Source organism: Saprolegnia diclina, assembly GCF_000281045.1.
Source record: "Saprolegnia diclina VS20 unplaced genomic scaffold supercont1.16, whole genome shotgun sequence".
Lineage (NCBI taxonomy): Eukaryota > Oomycota > Saprolegniomycetes > Saprolegniales > Saprolegniaceae > Saprolegnia > Saprolegnia diclina.
This window is the reverse complement of record NW_008246083.1, coordinates 272,282-288,175: the sequence shown is the minus strand read 5'-3', so window position 1 is coordinate 288,175 and position 15,894 is coordinate 272,282. Positions and strand designations below refer to the sequence as shown.

Sequence of the window (15,894 nt, the reverse complement as noted above, 5' to 3'; positions counted from 1 at the left end):
GCTATTTCTCATCAATAGAATACATATACTAGGGATCCACTTTAGTTATATACTCAAAGACACAGAGTTAACGGTAACCCTAAACAAGACAATAATGCTGATCACGGGACTGCCTTTTTCTATTTTCTATTCGCTAAATCGTGGACGAGGGCAATGCTTCCACTGACAATAATGTCTTGTGCTCTGTAGACTCTTACATATAGTCCCATCGGCTGGAGATCGTATCGACATATAAACGACACTGAAGGACAGGATAGATAGATAATAAAGATGTCGACAGCTAGCCTTCGACACGCACGAGTTTGAAGAGCGCGGCCAAGTCCTTATTCGTGCTCGTGCGGCGGACGCAAAAGAGCGAGCCGTCCGGGCGCATGCTCACCCAGCCGCCAAGGCCAAAGCAGCTCGCAAAGCTGAACAGCGTCGTCTCAGGACGAGAGACGTCGATCGCAAACTGCTCGTACGACTTGAGCCCCGCGCCTTGGATGCGCATGGCGCCGAGCGCGTTGAGCCCGAGAAACAGCCCTGAGCTCTCGCTTTTGAAGCCCCACATGTCGGTGCTGTCGGCCAGCGTGTACGCGCGGAAGAGGCAGTCGGCCGACGCCGCGTCCTTACTACGCTTCGATCAGATGATTTCTGCCGAGCTCACGCACCAAACCAGAGGGTCGCCGTTGACGTTGGCGACGAACTTTTGCGTCGTGAGCTCTTGGAACGCGCAGCGAAACTGCGGCGAAATCGTGAGGAGCGAGCTCGTGAGCTTGGTGGCTTTGGCCGTCACGAGCCGCATGTCATCCTTTGTCTTCTCCGACTTGGCCTCAATGCGGTCGATCTGCGCCAGCTGCATATCCAGGTGGTTGGAAATGCCCTTGGACGCGTGCTTGAGCTACATGAGCAATGAGAATACAGTGCAGGCGCAAGGGGTAAGTACTTCAAGAAGCTGCGGCCCGAGCGCCGCGAGGTATGCAGCCTGCTCCTTTGTGAGGCCATTGTCCGACGCAAAGACGTCGTCTTGGTCATCGCTTCTCTTTGATGGCAAGGACGCCGTAGCTACATGCATGAAGCTGGTAGGCAAGCCCGATGCTTTTGAGATGATCGACCTGGCAGCGACGTGTGCGCCGCCTCGTAGTGCTCCATGAGCGCGTGCTGCGACACCTGCGCGACGCGGCACTCGGGGCAGATGAAGCCCATCGCGATCTAGCACAGAGCGTCAGACAGTATTGATGTGCGCCGCCAACGACGTACCTCTTTGGATGGCGCCGACGCAGGCGGATGCGCCAACGAAGGTTCTTTTGCAAACTTGTTGGCGAGCCAGCCCGACCAGGACATGCCGCTACGCTCGCCATCATGAGGTCAACGACGTTGGCGCTGCTGCGCACCGCACGACGTAGTTGGCTTGCTCGACGACGTGCTGCGTCACGTCCAGCGCGGTCTCGGTCTGGTCAAGTTGCTCTACATGGGGCAGGCGTGAGCTGGCAGCGACGCCCTGGAGCTGCGTACCCGACTGCATCACGAGCGCCGACGCGACCTCGCGCGAGATGGCCACCGTCTCTGCGTTCAGGCGCAACGACGCGCGGTACTTGTCGGCCGCGGACGTCGTCGTCCCCACCTCCATCGCGCTGGCTAAAAAACAGTCCGTTCTTATCCGAACGCCATGTTCTCGCGGCAAACAGTGTCTCGAAACACTGTTTCAAGTGCGTTTTATGGGTTTTACTCGATTCCTGTCGCCAAGGGACATGCTCGAAGGACATGGCACGGGCGATACCGAATGCAAACGGTATGTTTCTAGTACAAGGGGTATCGAGGGAGCCCGGCGCTATTTCTCCATCGCACGCCACGACGGCGACGCGGCTCCTGGAGGACGTCTTGGATCCACACGCTGCCACGTGACGGTTTCTGATTGGCTCGCACGTACCAATCAGTACTGACTGCTAGTATCGTCAAAGTCACACGCATGGAGGACAGCACCACCGCCGTCCTCGACGACGCCGCCAGCGCCCTGGACGCGTGGATCGCCATCATAGTCGCGCTACTCCTCGGTACCATCTCGTTGGCGTGGTATGTCCTAGCGCAGCGCCCGCCGCCGCCAGTCGACGAGCCAGTGGCGCCGACCAAGTTTGAGACGTTTGTCCGGGCGCAAACCGCCGCCGCGCCGCGCGTCCTTTTCTCTACCGTTGCCGCGCCCGGTACGATCCGCACCTTGCTAAACCGTGCCAGCGTCGACGTGCTGCATGTCGATCTGACGCGCATTGCGGGCAAGGCCGGCATTCTGGCCGTCGTGCGGGCATGTGGCGCGTCAACGGACGACTGCACCGAGTTTCTCTTTGAGAACGGCCAGTACATTGGCAGCAGCGCGCTCCTCGAGGCCATGTATCGGTCGGGCGAGCTCGGGAAGCGTCTTCACGTGACGCTGCCACCTCGAGCCGACGATGAGCTTCTGCTCCCGATCGTGACCTTGGGCGACCACACGGTGGTGGCGCCCTGCGTCAAGACCCAGCTGACAATGGCGCAGCTACGCAGCGCGACCTTTAAGGCTAGCGTCCTTGCACCGAGCATTGTGCCACTGGCGTCGCGACCGCATGGCCAGAGCAGCGCGAACCGCAGCCAGCTCCTCGTCTCGTTTTCGCCGGTACGTGGCATCGTGGCTCGTCGGGCGACTCACATCTGTGGTGCAGACCGTGACCGAGTACCCGTGGGATGTCATGGACGTGCTCGTTGCCCACCCTTTGGAGGCGACCGACGTCCTCACGCTACCGGCGCCCGGGTGGGTCGATGCCGCCCACACCAACGGCGTGGCCGTGCTGGGGACGCTCACGTGGTCGGCCACTGCTAACGCCACGTGGGCGACGGACGAGGACCTCACAGTAGCGTCCAATACTCTTGCGATTGTGAACATATTGTCGTAGACTCTCGCATCGCTGCTGCTGGCCATTGCGCAGCGACTCCAGCTCGACGGCTGGGTCGTCACGGGTATGCCACCGCCGTCACCGGCAGTGCACGCTCTCTTGCCGCGGCTGCGCGGTACCACCTCGCGCGTGCTCTGGAGTACTGCTGAGACGGCGTCGGTGCCACGTCATGTCGACGGGCTGGTCTGGGTGGGCGACAGTAGCCCCAAGACGGTTCTCTCGCTGAAGAAAGCGTTTCCCGACATCCCGCTCTTCGTCCACATGGCGGAGCACGTCGACTTGCAGGCGCGGTCGCTTCGGTTCGCCGGCGTCTCCATCTCGATCGACGCCACCGTACGCACTTGGTACTATGACGAGTGAAAGATTTGATCCGCGCGTAGGCCAGCCAAGACGCCTTTTGGCCGTCGACGTGGCGGTCGCTCGGGCCCGTGCACGCCCGACGTAACGCGATCGCAACGAGCTTTGATGCGGGGCATGGCGACCACCTCTCGCTGCATGGCGAGGTCGTGTCGCGAGCACTCTGGCGCGACCCGGGCCGTATCGACCTCCAGCCAAAGTCGATTGCGATGAAGATGAAGGGCACGCTCACCGCCGCGCTCTCGACGCACGTCGCGTACCTCGGCGGCACGAGTCTGCTCATCGAGGTCGCCTGCTTCGTGCGTCCACGACCTCAGCTTACATATGCGTAGGGCACCGTGGGTCCGAAGAGCAATGCGATGCTCGACATTCTGCCGACCGACGTTCAATTTACGCCCCGAAAAGTCCTTTGCGTGCGCTACTCGTTCCTCAACTGGACGCCCAACGTTGCGCTGAACCTCGTGCTCTGGATCGCGGGGCGCCAAGAGCACTTGATGCTGCGCAGTTCGCAAGCGTCGTCGACACCGAAGAAGCGCCTCTCGCCGCTCGTCGGTCGGTCGGCCCTCGGCACCGTGTACGCAGCCAGCACAGAGACCACGCACGCGACCTCGGGCTGGATCACGCGAACGTACTACGTCGGCGGCCAGCTCTGGGACGGCAAGACCATCGTCGCCATCGGCGTGGCTGCCATCAACCTCCACGACGCGCCACAGCCCGTGTCGGCGCACCTCGGGCACCTCGCACTCGGCACCGACCCGCTCGAAGACGACGTCGACGCGTCATCATCCTGCTACACCAATGTGCGGGCATTGGGCGACACGGTGGTGTTTACGCCGTCGGCAGCGGTCGCATCCACCGCCATTTACACCGAGACGCCGCTGACCTTTGTCGCACAGACGCGCCAGTCCATGTGGTCGCCGATGGCGCCAGGGCGGTACGTCCTCCGTCCGATCGGATGGGCCGGCGCCTTTTTGGCACCGCTAGCGTCGTGTCCTCGCTTCCTAGTGCAAGACGCTGTGACGTCCGACGCAACGTAAGTGGTAGCAAAGGTGTATATAGTATAAGAGGGAACAGGGTTGTCTAGCAAATCGCGCAGTTGGAGCCCTTCTCCGGCACGAGGATCTGGTCTTTGGACTGCGGGTACGGGATCGTGTCGATCTCGTCGATGGCGAGAGGCCACTCGGTGCGGAACGCGATCTCTTTTGCGAGCGCTTGCGCAAACTTGACGTGGCCGCTCACCGCGTAGTGGCGCATGTTGGCAAAGTCGGCGTCGTCCATGCCCCCGGGTATGCGGAGGAAGCAGTAGTGCATGCGCAGATCCATCTTGCGCACGCGCGACATGGCCACCTTGGTGATCTCTTGCAGCTGCAATGACATGCGGCTCCGGTTGAGCTCGTCTTCTTCGCCGCTCGTACAGTTTTCATCGCAAACCACACAGAAAATATGCGCGTCCGGTCGATCTACACCCCGGTTACTTGACACATTGATACTTTTCGGAAACGAGATCCGTACGCAAGCGAACGTCTTCGAGCAGCGCCGTGTACGCGCCGACAATGTCGGCCTCGGACGACGCAGGCGGGAAGAGGTCTTGGCCGCCCAAGTTGATGATCACTGCGTCCGGCATCCAGCTACATTGTCGTTGGGAAGGCTGCAGACAATATTCTCCATTGATATACCTCTGGAGATCCCACTGGCCGTCGCGGGATGCGATCGTGTTCTTCCACATGGCGCTCATGTTGGCGCCCCAGTCGACCGAGTTGCTGTGGACGCCCTTCCTACAATGGCACGGTCGTATCGAACGCGACGCGAGATGAGGGACCGACCCGCTCCACGCCAAGACGTGTGCTTCGGCGTTGAAGAGGCGCGACGTGATGCACGGGTACGCGTTGTAGACGTTCTCCATGCGGCCCTTCATGCCGAAGAAGGCCTTGTTGTGCGACGCGGCGCCTTCGTTCCCAAAGCCGCACGTGTCCGAGTCGCCAATAAACTCCATCTTGCGCAACGTCGGCGGGGTGTACGGAAGCACCTCGGCCGTCCGGTCGACGATAAAGCCGTAAAAGGTGCACACCTTGAAGGTCGAGACCGCGCCACGCATCTGCGGCTCGGTGCGCTTGGCGACGTACACGACATGCTCGCCGCCGTCGTCAAAGTGGGCGATCTCGCAGCACGTGGCCTTGAGCGACGCGCGGAGGATGCAGCGGAAGGCGCCGTCGACAAAGACGTTGAAGTAGTTGCCCTCGCCTTTGAGGCGGATCGCGACCGTGGTCGCGCCCACGACGCGCAGCGTGAAGCCGCAGTGCGGCCAGTCGAACTGCACGGCGTTGACCTTGGTCTTGCGCGGACCCGTCTCGCCGTACCGGAGGAAGCGCCCGCTGAGGTGCACGAGCGGGTCGACGGCCGTCACGAGCCGGTACGCGCCGCCCTTGTACTTGGCGACGTCAAAGTTGTAGACCTCGAGCTCGGCCGTCGTCGGGCAGCCCGTCGTCTCGTGGTCGGCCTCGAGCATCAGGACGAATTTATTTATTTTGGTATATTTTTTAGTTGCTGTTTTGGATGGTAGATTCCACTTTCCAGCCAATCAAACACGCGCCAAATCTGCGTCAAGCCAATCACATAGCGGCGAGATGGGCAAGCGCAAGGCCATTGGCTATAATCCAAAGCTGAATCTTGGGTGCAACCCGAAGACGACCGCCGGCGAGAAAGGCGGCCGACCGGCGATGCAGGACATGCAGGACGACCCGTCTCGTGCTTGGTCCATGGCGGGTCCTCCGTATCTTTGGGCGCTGGCACGCGGGTGCGGACGGGTGCGCGCACCCGCCTGGCACATGGCGGACCGCCCCGTCGCTGCTGCAAACTATCGCGTCACACCACCTCCTCGCATGCGCCGCACCACGTGACAACGTGCGGGGTCGTCACCACGGAAGACTGCAACGCACGACGGGAGGCGTCGACAATCATCATCTATTTAAGCTTCGACAGTGCTGGCGACGGGCACCTCGTCAACAGGCGCCGAGACGCACGCTTGATTGGTGGTCTCGGGGCGCTCTGGTGTCGTCGCTTCCAACGGGCACGGCTCCGGCTCCGTCGCCGCTTCCTCCGCCATCGCTACGTCGTCTTTCGCCATCACAGGGACCGCCTCGGGCACGGCGAGTGGCACTGGGCACGAGCAATGGAGGCCATCGAGGTGCTGCGCCACCACGAGCTTGAACAAGGCCGAGAGTGACGCCGGCGTCACGTCGCTCTCATCGTGCATCGGGGACGCCAAGCGCTTGACCAAAGCACGATGCAAGCAGGCGCGCATCTTGGCAGTACTCGCAGCTTCGAGGATCTCTACTCCAGTCCTGAGCCTTGAATGTACGAAGGAGAGATAGATGCCTACCCAAGGCGGCGTCCTCCATGGCGGTGCGCTGACGCTGCTCGGCCATGCGCATGTGATACTCGTCTTCAAAGATGGGCTAGACAGCATCCTCATGACGTTAAGATGCACTTGACGTTGGAGCGTACCCGGAGCTTCTGAACGAGAAGCTTCTTCTTGACGCGCTTGCGGGACGCAAGATCAAACATACCTCGGATCGTGCACTCGAGCTGGAGTTCGTCGAGCGCGAGCGCGTCCAATGGCTTGCCTTGGTTCATAAAGTGCATCGCGGTCAGCTGCGTCGGGTCGACCTTGGCCTTCTTCTCTGCCTTTGTCGGGAGCTTGAACGCTGGCACGGGTCGGTCATGCGACTTGAGGAAGGACGCGATCTCAATGTCCTCCATCGTCATGATGTACTGGTCGAGCGTCACGAAGCGGTGACCAAAGACGTAGCCGCTGCCAATGTGACCCGAGAGGAGCTCCTTGCCCTGGAAGAAGCGCGAACCCGAGGCAGAGTCGTCTTCGCTACCGTCGACGTCGCCAAAGGCGATCGTTGCTTCGAGACGGGCGTCCTGCAGAAGGTCGAGCTGGGCTTGCAGCGCGGTTACGTCGTCGCAGCCGCAGACCGGATCGATGCCGAGACCGACATGGCGGATCGTCTCGCGGAGCTCCGTAGCGTGGACGTGCGCCAGCGAGGTCGCTTCGTCGAGCGCGCGGACGTCGCGCTCCTTGGTCTCGTGGCGGGCGTGCTGCGTCGGCGACGTCGGGACGCGGTAGCCGCCGAAGCGGGAGACGACAGGCAGCGCTTCATCGAAGAGGACGACCGACACGTCGGCGAAGTGGATGCGCCGGCTTCCGTCTTTGGCGCGCTTGGCGGGCGGGGCCTCGTCGGGCCGATCGAGCTCCCGCTTCATGCTGCCGATTGCTTGCCACTCTGCCGGGACGATCCATTATTTTCGACCTCTTTAACGCCTACTTTAACCCCTCCTCTCCCAACGACCATGCGTTTTTTACTTTGACGCAGACAGGCCGCCCGATCACGTTGCCTGGCGATCGTGGCACCAGCTCATCTCGCGTCCAGCTCCAGCGACTGTCACCATCGGCGCCGTGGTGTCCTTGGCCCATGGCACCAGAGGCGCGCTCAGATACGTCTACCAAGCCGCAGAGTCACAGTGTTCGGGATGTCAACCTGGCTAAGGACGACAGTACACTGTACTATGATGCCGAGTCGCAAGGGCGAGGAAGAGAGAGCACACGTCGCTTGGGTCTCTTAGCGTCCTTTGCTTTGCTTTCGGCGACGTCGAGGAGGCAGTTGTTTGGCGAGCGGCGGGCGCCCGCGTTCGATCTTACGAGCTAGTGCTCTCTACTTCACGAGACGACTAAAGACCGGTTCGCGTCTGGCGCAATGCAAAGTGAACCTCGCTCGCGTTCGGGTAGTTGGTGATCTGGCGCGCAAAGATCTCCTGGAACGGGCCCATGAGCCGCTCAAACGTCGCCACGTCCATCGACAAGCAGGTCACGTCGGTCGCCGCCACGACGCTCACGGCGCGCTTGGACTTCTCCGTGAGCGCCTACGGACATCGATGACCAACTTACTCGAAGGCTTATCGGCCCATTACCTTTTCGCCAAAGTAGCCGCCCGGCCCGACCGAGCCCACGACCGAGCTCGCGCCGTCCTCGTCTGAATACACAAAGTTGCATTCGCCGTCCAGGAGCAGGTAGAAATGAAACGTGTGGTAGTCGTCGTCGTCTTGGCGGATGAGGACGTCGCCGGCGCGGTACGTGGCGGGCTGGAGTGCGTCGGCGATGATCGACACCTCGGGCCGCGTCAAGTGCGACATGAGCTCCATGTTGGCCAGCAGCGCTTCGTATTTCTATCCCGTCATCTTGGTGCATATGCAGTACGTAGTAGGTCGTACCTGCGACCGCAGCTTGCTCGCCGTGACAATGATGCGTCGAAAGGTGTCCCGGTCCAGCGCCCAGAGCACTGCGTCTGTCGTGGCGACCACCGTGGCTGCGCGGGGGCTGTTGTACATGAGCGCGAGCTCGCCAAACGTGTTGCCTTTGACGTAGTGACAGACGGGCGTCGCAAGGCCAGTCGCGCGGGTAAAGACGTCAAACTCGCCGTCGTCAATCACGTAAAAGTAGTCGCCTTCCTCGCCCTACGCGCCATGCATGAGATGCGCCGCTTCGGACGTTCGCACCTGGTTGATGACGACGTCGCCTCGGCGCACGACCTTCTCCTCCATCGCGCCAATGACGTCGCGCTGCTGCTCCATGTCGAGCGAGTTGAACATGAAGTTGCTCGCGACCGCCCGCTTGATGCGCTCGATGGCGTCGTCCGACTTGGGTACAAACTTCTTGGGGCCGGCCATGGCGGCGTTCTGGAGGCTGCCCGAGCTATGGCGTCGTGAGGATGCGGTGGGCTGTGGCAGATGGACCTCGTACCTCACGGACGGTCGTCGCCCGCGGCTCTGTGCCATGGCGCGTCGCTTCCGATCTTCCGCATCGTCCTCGGCAAGAACCGCGTCGCTGGATGCTACGCTCATGTCCTTGGCGCGCTTGGCGGGCGGGCCGCCGTCCGGCCCATCGGGCTCGCGCTTCCCACTGCCGCTCACCATGCTGAGTGCTTGACGCACCATTTTGCCCTTGACCGGGTGGGTTTAACGTCAAACGCCAGATGCGTTTTATAGTAAAACGCAATGCTACAGTGGTGGTTGAAGAAGGAGCGTGGCCAAAGCAGGTGACACCTCGCACTGTACTTGTCGGGCCGAACACATAGACGACCTGGGCCCATTCAAATTTACCTACTTGTCAAGCCATCTCGCTCTCTTCCTCGCATCGGCCACAGACCTGGGCGCCAGCATGTTTGAGTCCTATACTACAGTAGTATATCATGCTAATATGCTGTGAAAATGCACACTAGTACTGGCATATGCACCCAGACGACAACGTTTTGAGCTGAAGGTCGAAGCCTCCGTGGCTCTCATGAGGTGCGAGGTTCAAGCTCCGTCATCCTTATCAACAACGTAGCCCGCCCAGCCAGTCCTAACCCCGGCACCGCGATTAGGGTTGGGGTTTCCACCGCAGCGATCGTGTCGGCTGCCATTTGTAGAACAGAAACATGGTGATCATATAAATGCAGGTTACTAGTCGACGTGACAATGTAGGCTCAGAGCACGGGCTTGGCTTTGATGGGCAGTTTGTGCAGCGAACTTGACCGGTGGTACGACCGCACCGACTGCGGGCTACTCGCCCGGAGCGCGAGCTGGCGGCGGCCATGGACGCTGAGCCTCTCCTCGTCCTGACTCGCGGCCATGCCGTTGAAGATCTCTTCGAGCGTCGTGTCGCTCACGCTGTATTGCGCAAGGAAGAGCGCCTCCTTGTGGCCTTCCATCCACGCAAAGAGCGACTGGAGCGTGTGGCCAAACGCCTTCTCGACTTGGAGACGAAAGTGCTCGCCGTGATGCTCGATGAGCGTCGTGCCTTCGAGGTCCGCGTCCAGTCGCTTCAAGAGCGCGTCGCTGGCATCGTCGGTCGCCCACCACTGCCGAAGCACGGCAATGGGGACGCCGCCGTCCTTCTCGAGGTAGTGGGCGATGACCCAGTCCGCCTGGAGCCGCTCCAGTCGCGGTGCACAGTCCATTTCGTCGCAGAGAGCCGCCATGTCGTCCATGCTCAGCATTGTGGAGGCTGTTGGCAACAGAGGCCAAGTATCTTCGGGCAGCGCCTCGAGCTTGAGGTCGAGCGTAAAGCCGCGGCCAAACTTGTGCTTGAGATGCTGCGCCGTGCCGAGGCACTTGAGCTGCCCGCTCACGAGGATGCCGATGCGCGTGCAGAGCGCTTGGCACTCCTCCATTGAGTGGGTTGTCAAAATCACCGAACAACTCTTCTCTTGCAGAACGCCGACAATCACGTCCCACATGTCGCGCCGCGCGGCCGGGTCCATCCCCGTCGACGGTTCATCGAGTAGCAGCAGCGTCGGCGACCCGAGCAGTGCGATGGCCGTCGACACCTTGCGCTTGTTGCCGCCACTGAGGCCCTGCGTCCGCTTGGCTGCAAACGCGTGCAGGCCAAACTGGTCGATCTTGGCGGCGACCGCGCCCTTGACGTCCACAACGCCCTTGAGACGCGCGTAGAGTTCGAGTTCCTCTTGGACCGTGAGCAAGTCGTGGAGTGCGTCAAACTGCGGACAGTAGCCGGTCGAGGCCCGCGCTGCGCGGAGTTCGGTTGGCAACTGATGGCCATTGACCGTGACCGAGCCAGAGGTGGGCTGCAGCGCGCCATGGAGGATCTGCAGCGTCGTCGACTTGCCCGCGCCGTTGATGCCGAGGTAGCCAAAGCACTCGCCTTTCGGGATGCCGAGGCTGAGCTGGTGCAGCGCAACCTTCTCGGTGCCGTACTGTTTGTGGAGCTTGTGCAAGACGACGTTGTCGCCACTGGCGCGGCCTTGCATGACGCGAATCGCTTCGGCGGCCACGTCTGGCTCAAGAAAGCCTCCGCGCTCGCGGTAGGCGTTGTCGGCCTTGGTCGGTGGCCGAGCGCGAGTCGGTCGGTCGGCGTAGAGCACTAGAAGCGTAAACAGCACCGCTTCGACACCGCCGTACAACAGGCTTCGCCCGGCGACCGACAGTTCAAACAAGTTGGCTGTGCAGCAACCAGCAACGTTGGCACTCCAGCAGGACTGTTCGATCGGACATGAACCTGTGCTCATGCCTCCAAACGGGTTCCCGTACTTGCGCATGCCAATCTGGAAGAGCCCGTCCGTGAGCGCGTACCCGGGAAAGAGCAAGTAGACCCAGCGCAGGTACTGCGTGTCGAGCTGCGCTAGTGTGAGCTGGTTCTTGATCAACTCAAAGTCGATCAAGCGGCAGAGAAACGAGATGATGCTGAGGAGACCGCCCGTGACGAGGCAGAACACCAGCACCGACGTCTGAGCGGCCGCGTGCTTTGTAAATCGAAACGTAAAGAGGTACGCGAGCGGCAGCATCGAGAGCACGTGCGTCAGCAGAAGGGCGAGGCCGCCGAGAATCGACGCCGAGTCGTTCTGAAAGCTCGCAAACGACGGTAGCAAGGCGACAGCGACGCCGACCGGCAGCAGCATGAAGAGCACGTCGTGCGTCCAGATCGAAAACCAGTAGGCAAACACGGACGAGCCGCAAGCGAGCTGTTGGTACTTGGCGTTCTGGTGCGGGTCCTTCTCCTTCACGATAAACACAACGATCGACGCCGGCACAAATGCAAAGCCAATGACAATGATGAGCGACGCGAGGAAGGTGTTGATCTGGCCTTGGAGCTTGGCGTCGCGCTTGACGAGGCACCGGCCGCTGTAGCACGGCCACTTGTTGGATGCGCAGCTCGAGCACGGATAATACGGCGAGATCGGCTGCGTGGCGTCGCAGCATGTGGATGCATCGCAGTCGCCGAGGCCGAGCGAGCAGTGGCTGAACCACTCTGTGACGCAGACGCTGGTGTTCCGGAGAAATCCACCGGGCATTGCGCAGTACGGGTACGACGAGTTGCCTCGGATGTCGCCCTCCGAGCAGTAGTTGGTCACTTCGCAGCCGTACATGAAGGGCTGGCAGTTGGGGCACACGGCAGGCGTGATACCGTAGGCACACTCGTAGTTGGTCGTCGAGTTGGTGAGAACGACGTTGCAGCCTCTGTAGTTGCCGACCTCTTCTGTGCTAACGCCAAGCGCGTACGATGGGAGATAGCTCGCGACTCGAATGGACGGCAGAAGTGCGAGCATCCCGAGGAAGAGCACGGGGATGAGGAGTGTAAACACCATGTTCTTCTTGTCCCGCCGGGATACGCGCCAGCTATCATATCAGTTGATGTGAATTGCAACACAAATTTTGACTTTAGAGGATGCAAATCGACATACCGTTTCTGAAGCATGGCCATGTATTGGTGGCGAAACGACGGCGGCCGCGTTGCTTCGGCGGCTGCCCGAGGAGGCTTTGCGAACAGGTTGCGCTGACTCTCACGCCAATGGACAAGGGCTTCGGAAGGACCCTTGACGTCGCCTTGGTGGGCAATGCGCAAGAAGACTTCTTCGAGCGTCGTGACCGAGATGCCATACTCGAGAATGCCCAGCGCCACCAACTCGTCGTCAAGAGCGCGGAGGAGGTCGGGGAACGTCGGACTTGCGTGCGTTGGCAGCTGCAAGACGACTTCGGCGCCGACGTTGCTAAGCACGTTCGTGTCGGGCACAAAGCGCCGCACAAATGTTACGAGGTCCGTCACGTTGCAGCTGTTGTTCTTGACGAGCGTTAGGTTGTAGCCTGTGCCGTAGAGCTGCTTGAGAAAGAGCGACGAGCCCGCGCAGCAGAGCCGACCGTCCGACAAGATGACGATGCGGTCGCCGAGCAGGTCGGCTTCGTCCATAAAGTGCGTCGTGAGCACCATGACCCGGTTCTCGCGGTTGCGCTGGAGCACGTTCCACGTAAACCTAGCCGCAGAATACTATCAATCTATCAATTCGTAGCGCGATAGACATACCGGCGCGAGTACGGGTCCATGCCCGAGGTAGGCTCGTCCAGAAACACCACTTGGCTCTTCCCAAGCAGCGCGATCGCGACGCTGAGCTTGCGCTTCTGGCCGCCCGAGAGCTTGGCCGACGCGACGTGGCGCTTCTCGACAAGTCCGACCTCGGCGACCATCGCGTCAATCTGGGTGCTTGCGTCGTCAATGCCCTTGAGGGCCGCGTACAGCTGGAGGTGCTCGAGCACCGAGAGCTCGTCGTAGAGCACGTCGTGCTGCGGACAGACGCCCATGCTGGCGCGGATCGCGTCCATGTCGTCCGTGATCGTCTTGCCAAAGACGTAGGCCGTGCCTTTGGTCGGCGGGAAGAGACCCGTGAGCATCGAAATCGTGGTCGTTTTGCCCGCGCCGTTGTGCCCGAGGAACGCCGTGATCTGGCCGGCGTACATGGTCACATGGAGGTTGTGGACGGCAACCTTGCTGTCGCCGTCGTCGGTCTTGAACGTTTTCCGGAGTCCGACGAGCTGGACGCACTCGCCGGCCTGCTCCTTGAGACGCAACGCTTGCGTCGGCGGCTCGACGTTGGCTTGCTGCATGCTTGATGCCTCACTGCTCGAGGGTGTCGACATGGCTTCGTAGTCGGGGATGTCGGTGAACCGCGCAGTGAACCGGCGGCGAAACTGGCGCGGCGCTTCGCTCCGTAGAGCCCAGTAAGCGCGATGAAAGGGGAAGTGCCAGGGCTTGGGCACACCGTACTGTTGCGGTACGACCTGCTCAAAGTACCAGCACGCCAGCAGCATGACGACAGCGTCACTAAAGAGGAACCACGTCATGTCGCTGACTCGGCTCCCGCCAGTGGCTTGCGCCGACGCAATGCTGTAGTAGGGCTCGGTGCCGCGCTGCGCCTGCTGCGTGAGCACTTTGATTCCTAACGCAAATGCCGTCGGGGCGCTCAGCGCGGCTGCGTACTTGGACGTATGCGACGAGGCGTCGACGGCGTAGAAGGGCAAGAAGGCGAGGACCCACACCAAGACGGACGCAATTGCCGCCGTCTTGGACTTGTTGAAGAAGATGCTCATGAGATTTGCAAACGAGACCATCGAGAGACCAAACGCCGCAAAGAAGAGGAAGAGCGTCGCGAGGTCGGCCATCGGAAACACGTTGCCAAACTTGAGCTCGAGCGCGATGGCAAGTGCGAGCCACGTGTAAACGACGTGGTCACCAAGGAGCCACGAGACGCGCAGCGCCGAGTCCGAGACGCCCATCATTTTCATGCCTTCGGTGAGCCGCTTCTCCTTCTCGAGCACGATCTTGGAGGTGAGCGACGGCACAAAGCGGAGGTACGAGAGGAGGAAGAACATGCCAAAGACCGGCTGCCCGCTCGTGTAGAAGGTTGACGACGTGGACGAAGGCGCGCCAGTCTGGAGAAGCCGCGGGAGGTTGGCCAAGCACGTTGACAGCAACACAGTCGTGCAGTCGAGCTCGCCATCGCAGTTCGACCGAGTGCTCCAAAACTCATCGGACGACGAGGCCGCAAACGTGGGAAGGAAGCCAAGGACGACGAGCGCACCGACAAGGAGGAGCGGCAGCAGCAACTCGAAGAGCGCGCGGAACGGCCGGCGCTTGATAAGTTGAAAGTTCTTCCAGACCAAGATGCGCACTTGGCGTTCCAAGCGCAAGTAGCTCGCGTAGCGTTGGGACGTCTTGGTCGCGCGCTGCTTGCGCCAGCGCACGAGCAGCCAGAAAAGCCCAACGAGGAAGAGCAGCGCGGCGAGACTGATGGCGACGATCGCAGCGCGAGAGAGGGAGGCGCACCCGAGCGGTTCAAAGAGGTACGTATCGAAGAGCACCTTGCACGCGCGTGTTGATGGCTGGGCGGCGCATTGCGTTGCGGCCACCGATGTGCTGCAGCAGGACGCCGCGCCGTCTGCACACGTGAGCGCACACGTCGACGACGAGAAGACGCCGGCGTTGACGAGGCACGAGTAGTAGTTCAAGTCGTTCTTGGCGGCGAAGAAGCACTTTTCGAGTTGCGTCTCGAGCCACGAGCTCATGCTGCCTCTCCAGAGTCGAAGAGCCCCAACAAGTTATTCTACGACGAGTGTGGTTTTGTAGTCCACAAATAACTCAAGGGTCCATGTTGTTTCATGGTCAACAGCGCCGAGACACGAATATTTGTTCAAATTACACTTTGGTCGGTGGCTTTCATGGGTGGCTTTGCTAGTTCGGGCGGCAATACCAACTTTGCAAATTGCTCTATGTAGCGCGACGGCCGCGCCCGTCCAATCTAGGGTGACCGTGGAGTCGGCGTCTGCAAACGGTGGCGGACCCTATTGCAGTTGAGCAAGGACATGCGTCTCTGAGGCGAGAGGCGACCGAATTGATGCTGGCGACAATGACGTCAATCACCGCTGCCAGGACAATCGTCGAGGCTCGGCGGCACCCTCGACAGTCTCAACCGGCACTTGATCGAGCGTAGTTTCATCGAGTGTCACCGATCTCCGTGTCGTAGCGCACGAGTGGTGGCTGGTCGTGCCTGCGTCGAAGCGCTTTCGCTGCATTCGTCAAGCTTGTGGATGTGTTGCCAAGGGCTTTGAGCAGCGTGTAAAAGCATTTCGCACCAGGACGACTCATCTCCGTCAGCGCTTCGGGCGCCGCGTTGCTAGTCGCTAGGTCGAGCAGCCAGACAAGCACTTCAGAAAAAGCTGCCGCATGATCGCGGGCAGTTTGAGTCCATTCGAGTACGGCACGGAGAGCTCGGCGGTAGTCGTTGCAAGCATCATGAACAAGTTCCTT

At 60.9% G+C, this 15,894-nt stretch overlaps 6 protein-coding genes across 6 annotated transcripts; 1 reads left to right on the top strand and 5 right to left on the bottom strand.

The window, feature by feature from the left end:
- Positions 1-29: 29 nt before the first annotated feature.
- SDRG_05956 (hypothetical protein) lies at positions 30-1,634 on the bottom strand. Its single transcript, XM_008611703.1, has 7 exons — positions 1,495-1,634; positions 1,374-1,446; positions 1,240-1,327; positions 1,095-1,191; positions 926-1,044; positions 651-880; positions 30-611 (listed from the first exon to the last, which is right to left on the bottom strand). Exons 1-7 carry the CDS (start codon positions 1,607-1,609, stop codon positions 281-283), a joined length of 1,053 nt encoding a protein of 350 aa, XP_008609925.1. The 5' UTR covers positions 1,610-1,634; the 3' UTR covers positions 30-280.
- Positions 1,635-1,948: 314 nt separating this feature from the next.
- SDRG_05955 (hypothetical protein) lies at positions 1,949-4,294 on the top strand (the record flags this gene model as incomplete). The annotated part of the gene is made up of 5 exons (XM_008611702.1): positions 1,949-2,623; positions 2,670-2,858; positions 2,901-3,233; positions 3,281-3,544; positions 3,590-4,294. The coding sequence occupies 5 exons, from the start codon at positions 1,949-1,951 to the stop codon at positions 4,292-4,294; spliced, it is 2,166 nt and encodes a 721-aa protein (XP_008609924.1).
- Positions 4,294-5,800, bottom strand: SDRG_05954 (hypothetical protein). Its single transcript, XM_008611701.1, has 4 exons — positions 5,081-5,800; positions 4,934-5,032; positions 4,770-4,885; positions 4,294-4,717 (listed from the first exon to the last, which is right to left on the bottom strand). Exons 1-4 carry the CDS (start codon positions 5,761-5,763, stop codon positions 4,338-4,340), a joined length of 1,278 nt encoding a protein of 425 aa, XP_008609923.1. The 5' UTR covers positions 5,764-5,800; the 3' UTR covers positions 4,294-4,337.
- Positions 5,801-6,197: 397 nt separating this feature from the next.
- On the bottom strand, positions 6,198-7,588 carry SDRG_05953 (hypothetical protein). The gene is made up of 3 exons (XM_008611700.1): positions 6,762-7,588; positions 6,637-6,712; positions 6,198-6,587 (listed from the first exon to the last, which is right to left on the bottom strand). Exons 1-3 carry the CDS (start codon positions 7,524-7,526, stop codon positions 6,223-6,225), a joined length of 1,206 nt encoding a protein of 401 aa, XP_008609922.1. The 5' UTR covers positions 7,527-7,588; the 3' UTR covers positions 6,198-6,222.
- A 178-nt stretch (positions 7,589-7,766) lies between these two features.
- Positions 7,767-9,287, bottom strand: SDRG_05952 (hypothetical protein). Its single transcript, XM_008611699.1, has 5 exons — positions 9,061-9,287; positions 8,817-9,012; positions 8,532-8,774; positions 8,232-8,486; positions 7,767-8,183 (listed from the first exon to the last, which is right to left on the bottom strand). The coding sequence occupies exons 1-5, from the start codon at positions 9,252-9,254 to the stop codon at positions 7,992-7,994; spliced, it is 1,080 nt and encodes a 359-aa protein (XP_008609921.1). The 5' UTR covers positions 9,255-9,287; the 3' UTR covers positions 7,767-7,991.
- A 437-nt stretch (positions 9,288-9,724) lies between these two features.
- Positions 9,725-15,187, bottom strand: SDRG_05951 (hypothetical protein). The gene is made up of 3 exons (XM_008611698.1): positions 13,117-15,187; positions 12,500-13,066; positions 9,725-12,434 (listed from the first exon to the last, which is right to left on the bottom strand). Exons 1-3 carry the CDS (start codon positions 15,150-15,152, stop codon positions 9,785-9,787), a joined length of 5,253 nt encoding a protein of 1,750 aa, XP_008609920.1. The 5' UTR covers positions 15,153-15,187; the 3' UTR covers positions 9,725-9,784.
- Positions 15,188-15,894: the final 707 nt, after the last annotated feature.